Source organism: Planococcus citri, chromosome 4 (genome assembly GCF_950023065.1).
Source record: "Planococcus citri chromosome 4, ihPlaCitr1.1, whole genome shotgun sequence".
Taxonomy (NCBI): domain Eukaryota; kingdom Metazoa; phylum Arthropoda; class Insecta; order Hemiptera; family Pseudococcidae; genus Planococcus; species Planococcus citri.
The window spans coordinates 41788702-41799229 of record NC_088680.1 but is presented as its reverse complement, the minus strand read 5'-3'; the positions used below and the strand labels follow the sequence as shown (position 1 = coordinate 41799229).

Here is a 10528-nt window from a genome sequence, read left to right as displayed (position 1 = left end):
CTGTAAATTGAAAATAAAAACGTAATTAGAAATACAAGTCCAGTTTCAAGAATTATTTAAAAATGAAAAAATACCAGCGAAAGGCAAATTGATCAAAGTGAAAAATTTACGATTACTTAATGCAATTTTGATCCCTTTCCGTCTACCCCCCCCCCCCCCATGAATATTAGGAGATCTGAGATCCAATTATTTTTTCACATTTTTAATTTTGTTTTTTTGGTCCAGATAAGGAAAGATTCATTTATGACAACTTTTTGATTTCGTTTTTTCGGCTGAGTAAAATTTGAAGATGGATCAACTTTTTCATTCAATTGCTCTTCATCCCCCAGCCCCCCCAAAAAAAGATATAAATCAGCAGAACATTCCCAATGAAGTGAGTCAGCACATCATATTTTTTCAGTGATCACAAAAAATTATAATTTCTACAAACTGTAAAATTAAAACTCAAATTTCACAAATAAAATTCAATTTTCAAGATTCAAAAAAAAACATTTAGAATATAATAACTCTCTCCCCCCTCCCCCTCCCTTTCTAGTTCCACATTTGGAAAAATCAGTACAAAAATTTTCCTTATTTTTTAGCAACCATCCTTCCCTCCTCTCCCTCGCAAAAATAACAGAATTATTACGAATGGAAATTTTCTGGTTTTAAATTTTGAAAAGTTGAACAATTTGAAATTTTTTGATGACGAATCGTAACTTTCAAACAATTTTTGTACTACAAAGTAAGGATTTTGGAAATTTCTGACAAAAAAGCGAGACTTTGGGATAAATTTTTAAAAAAAGTGAAACTTAGGAATTTTTGCAAAAAAAATCATTTTTAAAAATTCTTTTGAAACACGAGTATTTTTTACAATTTTTAGCAAAAAACAAAACTTCGGTAATTTTTGTTAAATACCAAAACAAAAACATTTTAAAACAGAAATTTTATAATTTTAGCAAAAATCCGCAATTTTTGGGAATAAAAAAAATACATTTTTCCGCGACTTTTCAACCTGAGATTTTTTACTTTGTATCTAAGTCGTGGCAATTTTGAAAGCAAAAACTTTTCAATTGCAAAAAAGCTAAAATTTTTGGAAATTTTGAAAAAAGTAACTTTTTGAAATTTTTGACAAAAAAAAACAAGAATTCTTGACAATTTTTTAGCAAAAAAAAAAGACTGACAATTTTAGCACGAATTTTTGGTAATTATCGGAGAAAAATTGTACTTTTTTTCGCAATCTTTTAATGGAAGACATTTTTTTAAAGCAAAAAATGAAGGTTTTTGAGTAAGTATGTACTTTTTAGGAAAAAAAATGAATACTTATTGAGTTATTGTCATTTTTTGCAAAAAATTACAATTTTCAACAAAACCCTAAAAAAACATACTATTTGAAAATTTTTATAAAATTTTAGATTTTTAGTTATTTTTGGCAGAAAAGTAGACTGACAATTTTACCGAAAAGTTGGACTTTATGACCGTGACGCTGAAAATGCGCCGTAGCCATTTGGGAAAAGAATGAAAAAGTGTATACTTTCGCGAAATAAGCACTAATTTTTTTCCATAATCGATGCAAAAATAATTTTTTTTTTTTTTTTTGAAAAAAGTAACTTTATTAGAGTACGAGCAAGCAATACAAAATTAATCAAATCAAATCGAAATTTTATGCAATAATATTGTAATCAAACAACCCCTACCCCCCCCCCCCCCACAAAAAATTAATTTGAAAAGAATTGAAAAAAATGCAATTTTTGAATACGTTTTGATATACAAAAATTTTTTGGTCTCGATTATGGTGTTGAAAAAAAATGTTGGCTGATTCATTTTAAAAAAAAATTGAATTGTGTTCAAGAAAATAAAACAAGCTAACTCTAGAAATTTAAAAAATATTTTTCAATCATGATTCCATACCGAAGATTTACTAAATATCCACTTAGGACTTTCTGAAATTTCTCCTTTTCTCTTGCAAAAAATGCACACTTTGAAAATATTTTCAAAAATTTTCCCCTCTTTATTCTAAAAATTCAACATTTTACAAACTGTTCCTCAAAATAAGAGCGATAATATTTTTCAAATCGTAATTATTAATTAGTTTCCTCTAAGCTGAGCCTTTTTACACGTTTCCAAACTCCAAATCTGAATTTTTTCAATTTTAAATAAAAAATTGAAGGGAAAACGATTTTTTAGGGGATTTTTAATGAAAAATGCCGAATTTCGTGATGACTTAAGGAATTTTCCGATCTTATTAAACACCCTGTCAATCTATCCATTTTTCTTACGTAACTTTATTTTTATAAAATAAAGAATGGAAATGGACCAAATTGCAATTTTTACAATGTTAAAAAATATTTAAAACCTTCTAAGGAAGAATTTCAGTTCGAATAATTTTTCGATAAATGCTTCACTTCGCGTAAAAAGATAGAATTGGAAATATTTTGAATTTATCGTAAATTTGATTTTAATTAAATAATTGACCCAAATTTCTCCTTTCCATCTAGTATAATCAATTTGATTAATAAAATTAAAAAATAATCACCTTGATGATTCTAATAGCGGTAACCCATTTATGAAGTGTCAACGCATCTTCGGCGCATAAATATTTGATATATTTTGTGGACTTTGGTTGTTGTAAACACGGGTGCTTGATAGCGAAACAATGCTCAGTTGGCGCTTTAAACTTCTTTTTCCAACCAAATCCGTAATAAACCTAGAAAAACAAAAGAAAACAAATTATCATCTCTGCGATAACCAAACTAATCATTGGACTTCGTCTCGTTCAGAAGGGGGAAAAAATAACCAACCTGATTGACATCGAAAGTAGCCAAACACGCTAAATCTTTAGTCGACTTGAGTGTTTTTTCTTTGTAATAGTATAGTCCAGAGGCTCGTAAAACAGCGTTGTATTTTTTCCATCCTTTTTTCGAATCCAATTTGATATATAATGGACCTTCTACGTTAGGTAATGTGCCACTGCTTAAATATTCCTGCGAATGAAAATACATATGAAAATTTATAATAAACGAAAATAAAAAAAAGCTTCTCGTAATTAGAAATAATGTGAACGTACCTCGACGAGCGCATTTTGAGTGAGTTCATCATCCAGAGTAGGAATAGAATTACAATCGGTATGAAATATCTCGGGTCTTTGGAACAACAACAGACGTTCGGGTCTTTCGACGAAGAAGAGTTTATTTTTCGAATCCCTAGTCCACAGCATTAAATTATCCACCAAAGGTTCGTGTTCTTCGTAAACCCTTTCTGCGAAGGAGAAACTCATTTTAGTGGAAATTTTTAAAACCAGCACGATCCCTAACGGGATAAAAATATACCCTCGACTTACCCATATGCAATTCGGGTAAATATTCGACAATACCCCATCTGGGAGAGACCGGCATATGGTGCTTATCGGCCAACAATCTCATTACGAAACCGCATTTCATATTTTCATCAACTAGCAACGATTTAGCGCTTCCATCTTTACCGAAAACTTTGACGAATAATTTTTTCACTTCGGCCTCTTTCATTTTTTGTAACGCTAATTTGATTTTTTCCGCTTTGCTGTCGTCGCTACTCGATGTCTAAAACAGCAAAAAAAAAAAACCAAAAATCAAACGTGAGTCGTGAATTATTCATGGTGTGTGCAAAAAAAAGAAAAAAAAACATATCGTAAAGTCTTACAAAGACCCAGTCAGTGTTTTCAATTAGGGTGGTAAGTTTTCTAATTATAAACTACATATAAGGGTTTCTTCTTCATTCCTCACTTTCCTATGTACTTCTAGCTCGGGTATTTATAATCGTGCTAGGTTTTTCTCATTCTGTCTCTGTTCGTTGTCTTCTACGTGTACGTAGCCTACATCGAACCATACAACTATCTAGTTCGATCATCGACCCTTTTGTGTCGTAATTCCAACTCGTAGCATCCCCTTGTTTAATCCTATACTATCTTAATCCTCTATTCTACGAAGGTACATACTTCTTTTCAATCATATCGCATAAAATACCCTTCATTCCGATATCCTACGAGTACCCTATAACTATGTCTCGACAATACAAAGTCCAATATCAATACCTGATTACTACTCGTATTAGTCGAAGGAGTCGTACTGCTCGAGGTGGAACTTTCGCTCGAGAATAACGAAACGCTATCCGAAAAAGCTGAGTCATTGTCTGGACTTTCGGTTCTCATAACTGCGTTAACAAACAATAAAACAATCGTATTATTTCATCGCATCCTTTGAAAAAGGGGCACGATTCGTAGATTACGAACTCGAATTCGCTATATTTACCTGCTCCTGTCTGAGGAGATGTACTCGACGTTGTTCTCCTGTAGCAAGAAGAGATATCTGAACCTGTTGGGAAAACACTTGGATTAATTTCACTCAAAACTAACACCATAATATTGTGTACCCAGAGAGGTGAAATTTCAACTCACCAGTACTCGATTGACGAGGAGATGCAATCGCAGCCTCTTTGTATTGCGATTCCAAAGCGCATAATTCTCCCAATATGGCGTCCAAATCGACATCTTGTGTATCTGTAAGAAAACAGAACGGAAAAAATATATTACGTGTGTTTTATCAGTTCACGAATAAATTAAGTAATATTTATGCTAATTTCGGGGTAACCGGAGAGGAGATCAGGGGACTTTTGGCACTTGTTTTTTTTAGTATGGTCATAATTCGTATGCATAGGTAAATGAAGCCAAATACAAACATGAACTCATTATAGTAAATGAGTCATTGATTTAATGCTGTATTTTCGAGTCGTGTGACTCGAGTACACAGGTTTTAGGTGCATAATGCTTATTGAAAGATGTAAAATAATCGAAGTATTAAATCCGGCTTGTTTAGTAACTGACCATGGGCCATAGAATGGACACGAACGTTCATCAATATTTAACAGCTGTGTTGTCGGCAGAAAAGAGCAGGACAAATTTCTCATTTAAATAATTAATTTCAATTTGAGCCGAAATATTTTTTCTCGCAATAAGTAATGAAAGATGCCCAATTACACCATCAACCCGAATAGGACCGAATTTGTCAATATTTTCTATGTCAAGTAATTTTTACTAGATAAAAAATTGAATTTCGCGATTTTTAGAACCACTGAACCCCCTTGCGGATCACCCAAGAGGCCAAAATTCATGTCTAGACCAATACCACCTCGAAATACATCATATATTACAATTATTTCAGAGAAATTAAAAATATTTGAATTTCTTTCACCTGAGATGAGTGCATTTTTCGGGTTTTTCAAATTGAAAAAAACTCGACTTTGATAAAAATTAGTGAAAAAAGATAAAAAATTAAGTAGGAAAGATTTGTTAATTATTTTGATAAAAATTTGATTCTCTTGAAAATTTTACAAAAAACAACAACAAATTTTTGGCCAAAAAAATGCAAGATTCCTTTAAAAATTTGACCAAAAAAGATTATTTCAAAATTTTGGCAAAAAAACAAGACTTTTTGAAAATTTTGATTTTTAATTTGACAACTTTGGAAAAAAATATGTTTATTCTACGGTCAAATTTGGAATTTTTCAAATTTTTCAAAAAAAGGTAATAAGTAACACTCTTTATAATTTTGAAATAAAAACTGATTTCTTTTTGTAATTTTGATTTTTTTAAAAGAATATCTCGCGAAAAAAAAGCAAGACAGTCTGAAAATTTTTTTTCAAAAAAAAGATTTACCCTGCAATTTTGGCAAAAAACCAAAAGTTTCTGGAAATTCTGATTTTTAGAAGAAAATTAACTGAAAATGGTTTAACAATTTCTACAAAAAATTAGGGTTTTTGGCAATTTTTTGCGAAAAAAAGTAAGTTTTTTTTTGGTAATTTGATAAACACTGATTTTTTTGTTATTCCGACACAAAAAGCGAAGTTTTTGAAGCAAAAAACAAAGACTAAATTTCATCTTGAAAAATTTTTTTTTCAATTTTGGTAAAAAACAAGACTTTTTGGTAAACATCAATGAAAATTTGTTTGAAATTTTTGACAAAAAATGGGTCCTCAGTTGACCGATTTTTTTTTTGAAATTTTGACACAAAAACAGGCTTTTGGGACAAAAAAGCAAGGTTTCCTGGAATGCACTGATCTTTTTCACTATTTGGTCTCAAAAAATTTTTTGGCATAAAAAAGCAAAACTTTCTGGAAATTTTGACCAAAAAATCGTGTTTTCTATAATTTTGAGAAAAAACAAGACCTTCTGGCAATTTTGATTGAAAAAAGAAACAGTCATTTTTCGCGATTATTTTGATTTCACAAAAAATTGTTTTATAATTTTTACAACAAAAATGACAATTTTTGCACAAAAAATAAAGAGTTTTTTGTTAATTTTGCTGAACACTGTTTTTTTTTTGCAATTTCGACACAGAAAACAAATATTCTGAAAATCAAAATCAAGGCTAAAATAATATTGTCTGAAAAAAAGTTTTTTTTTATTCAATATTTGTGGCAATTTCAATTTTAAAAAAAAAAATTCCGTTTTTGGAAAACTTTTTTTGAAATTTTATATATATATTTTTGTAAGTAATTTTATTTTTAGGGACACTCAATTATTTTCTTCAATTTTACCACTTATAGGTAATTTTATATCATTGTAATACGTTTTTTGAGTGTTTTTGCACCATTTTGATGTATTTTAACCCTTTTTTTCCAAGTAATTGGACAATTTTCATTGAAATCTTAGCAGTTTTCGATTATTTTTTTTTCAGCGATTGTAATGCTTTTCTTAAGTGTTTTCAGATAATTTCAATACTTTTTAAACGCACGTATTTTTCGTGCATTTTGCGAGAGTCCATTTTACCAAGAAAGCCCATTATTCACTGGGCCCATCTGGCTACTGCCCTTTTTACCGTCTGTTAAGTCATCCTCTGTCCACCTCAATGAAACTTTCATAATCCAATCAAACCATTTTTTCTCCAATACTTCCAAACCTCTTCCTACACAAACCTTATCCCAACGTACGTTCCACATCCACAATACACAATCATTTACACAACATCGCAACAATACCCTGTAAAAAAAGGACCCCTTCGGAAATGCGCACTACATACTCGTATTTTAAAACCATCTGTGAAGTTTTTTTCACTCGAGTATTTCAAAAAAAAAAAAAACTCGTCAATACCGCCATCTTTACAGCTTCTGTACGGTCCATTACGCGTACGATGGTGTTCGCAGAGCCCATAGCCTGAGGCAGCATGTTGCTGTCAATTTGTGTGAATGTTACTACATAGATTAGGCGTCTTTGTATATTTCATAGAGTTATTTAAGGAATGTATACTCTGTGTAGTTTCGCTGTCTTGCCTCCGCTCTCACTCTCTGTATAGTACACAAGAGATCTCAGATCTTTGTTGACGAGTACGTATATACGAGTCGTGTATCAAACGTGTATTGAACTGGCCCTGTTAATGGCATGTAGGCGTTGAATTAAGTCGCGCTCGTTTTAACATGTCAAGATCGAGAGTTTAATTTGGGTAACGCGCTGGAGACGAGGAGTACTATGTACATACAACAGAGCTGGTAATTAGGGAAATGCAACTCTAATGTACGCTAACGCGTAAGTGTAATAGACGCGACCAGATCCACATATTGATATCAATGAGGAGGAGATGTCCTTCCGGTTTCCACACTATATTATGTATTATGATAATAGGCTGACTGGGTAAGTATTAGTAGTCTGTACGCCTTCGCAATTGCGAAATTTTTCCGAGGGTCGTACAAATGCGATGAAAATTGCGGTATTGTGGTTAGAGATGAAGAAATTACACTAGCTGGAGGCGTACGTGGTACGAGAAAAGTACTCGTGTACACAGGATGTTCCAAAAATAATCGCGTATGTGTAGGTTGTTTTGTTTATACTATACGAGTATGGTGCAAGGAATGCTCTGATTTGAGATTTCTGCGAAAGTGAATCATTATAAGGCGTTCGTTTGTTGTGTAAAACTCGTCAGAAATTAAAGAAAACATTGGGTACAAATTTAGAACGAGTACATTAGCTTTTTTTTGAAGAAGAAGAAGAAGACGAGGCCATGAATTTCAAACAGTGTTTATGGCATTGATAAGAGTGGTGAAGACGCGGAGAGGTGGAGGTTAAGCGAGAGACATTTGAAAAGAAGGTTGAAAATTGAAACTATTTTCTCTTTTATTAATGATTTTAAAACGCATTATTTTTTTCACTCTTGAGGGCAACTCTCAGCTCAGATTGAAATCTCAACAAAATGTCAAAAAAACGATACAATCATACTCCAAATTTTTTAACATGTTTGCAAAATATCAAAATAATTTATCAATTTTTTGAAATCTTTTTTTATCGTAATTTTAAAAATGCCACATTTTTAACGAATATTAAAAAATGCTCAATGCTTACTCATTTTATATTATTTTAATCCACTTTTGAAAATCTTTTTCAATTCTTTTCAATTTTTGCTCTTTTATTTTATTATTCATTTTTTTCCAAATTTAGCAGATTATCAATTTTTTGTTTTTTTTGGGGGGGGGGGGGGGTGTTTTTAATTACTAGATTATTACGCCCCTCGTAAGGAGGTTTACATGGAATTCGCTAAGTTATGTTTTTTGATTAAGGTGATGAATTTTTCTATTTCGGAGGGGTTGTCAGGTGTTTTTTAGCGTTTCTAAAAAAATGAATTCTTAATGTTTACAATTTTTTATTTTCAATAATTTTTTTTACATGCATTTTTTCAAATTTTCCGTTTTTATTTATTTAATAAAATTTTTTAGTCCTTTTCTTATTAATAGTACCAACGAAAAAAGGTATTGAATATCTTCAACTGTTAGTCTGACGAATGACGATTCATCATTAATTTTTTAACATTTTGTGAGATATATTAAGATTTTTTTTGTTTTTTTCTCTGAACTTGTTTCAAAAATATTTTTTTCAATGTTTTTACAAATTTTTCAAAAAATATCATTGATCCTTTTCAAATTATTATTTTCATATACTTAAAAAAAACACTGCGACTTTTTGTTTTCGAATTTGATTTTTTTTAAATCTTTTAAGATATTTGTTGTGATTTTTTCATGTTTTTGGGCTTTCTACTGTTTTTTGTGTGTGTTTTTTGGTAGATATTCATAGGGGGAGGGGGAGGTGAAATACTTGATATCCAGATTTTCAACTTTAGGTTTCTTGAATTTGAAAATTATTCTAAGAATGAAAACAATGAACTCTTCTTCACATAATGAGAATTTCAAGATTTCCTTAAGCTGTTTTTAGTTAGATAAATAACACAAAAATTGAACGAAAAAAACGAAAAAAGAGGTAAAAAAAGCCTAACATTATATTTATCGAAGAAGGGGGGGGGGTGAAATACTTGATTGCAGGTAACTTAGTTTTCAAATTTTGAAAATTGACTATTTTAGAAACAGGAAATTTGAAAAATATTTAAAAAAATTATTGTTTGATTTTGAAAATAATTTTTCTTGTTTATTTTATCAATGCATTGACCCCGAATAAATCGATCCAGGCATTCCCCGGATCCAAAGAAATCTGAGCAGATCCAACCAGATCAGTTTTAATCGGATTAGATCGATTCAGACTTGATGAGATCCAATAATTTTTCTCCGGTTGGGTAAAATATTTCATCAAAATATACCAAAATTTATTCAGTTGGATCAACAATTTAACGTAAGTAATTCTAAGAGTGAATAAATTTTCCCAATTTCACGAAAAAATAAAAATGAAAAATGTACATACCTTCTAAATTAGCCATTGAAAATCTGTAAGTATCCGTACGAGGTAAATTCAATCCAGAAGCTTCTATTCTGTTTTTATCGAAGCTTTCTAAATCCTGCAACAAAGAACAAAAAATGCAAAAAATGTATTAGATTTTTCATCACATTATAAATTTAATATTGCACATAAAAATTTTTCATTCAAACAGTCGAGTCGACATTTATTTATCGACGATAGTAAGTTTATCAGTCTAATAAGCAATACACATTGTATAACTTTCGACATTCGCAAAATCAACACACCCAAAAAAATAGGTCGCCAATTTGTACACAAATTTGAGACTCTACACACACACGCATCACATCTAATAAACATTTTTGCGAATTTACGAGCACATATCGTGATTCATTCATGCTCTAAATCTGAAAAAAAAAGATCATGGCAAAGTAAACTCCTACTCGTCGACTCTTTAGTCTCTATGCACCAGTTAATTGATACAGAATGGTAATAAAACCTACAGGGAATGTGTAATAAATTAGCACGTACGTAATAATTGATTTCCTCGTCGTCGATAATTTCATAAGTACGGATACGAAACCATAAAGATAGGTAAACGATCGTGTAGAATTATCTAGGTCAGTTTATTGAAAAAAAAAGAACACCAACACATGTACATGTAGTATACAATTTGATATAACTAATTCAACTTGACGTTAACTCTGCGAAAAGGTGGTTTTTCAAATTGCTCGTAATGCCGATCAAAATGCGTACTGGTAACCGGTTCATTGATGGCGTATGCTTTTCTCAACTCGAAAGCTCTGTTTAATTTTGTATCAATAGCTTGAGGATTACCTACAGCCA

The 10528-nt window shown here is 31.0% G+C and overlaps 1 protein-coding gene across 4 annotated transcripts in view; it reads right to left on the bottom strand.

The window, feature by feature from the left end:
• The window catches only part of LOC135845354 (amyloid beta A4 precursor protein-binding family B member 1-interacting protein-like), an 82119-nt gene that overhangs the window by 1656 nt on the left and 69935 nt on the right, over nucleotides 1-10528 (bottom strand). For all 4 annotated transcript variants that reach the window (XM_065363847.1, XM_065363845.1, XM_065363846.1 and 1 more), the window contains 8 exons: nucleotides 9689-9782; nucleotides 4412-4513; nucleotides 4266-4328; nucleotides 4049-4167; nucleotides 3320-3557; nucleotides 3047-3237; nucleotides 2781-2963; nucleotides 2516-2686 (listed from right to left, as the gene is read on the bottom strand). In XM_065363847.1, coding sequence (XP_065219919.1) covers nucleotides 2516-2686; nucleotides 2781-2963; nucleotides 3047-3237; nucleotides 3320-3557; nucleotides 4049-4167; nucleotides 4266-4328; nucleotides 4412-4513; nucleotides 9689-9782 — 1161 coding nt within the window. The remainder of the gene's footprint in view (nucleotides 1-2515; nucleotides 2687-2780; nucleotides 2964-3046; nucleotides 3238-3319; nucleotides 3558-4048; nucleotides 4168-4265; nucleotides 4329-4411; nucleotides 4514-9688; nucleotides 9783-10528) is intronic.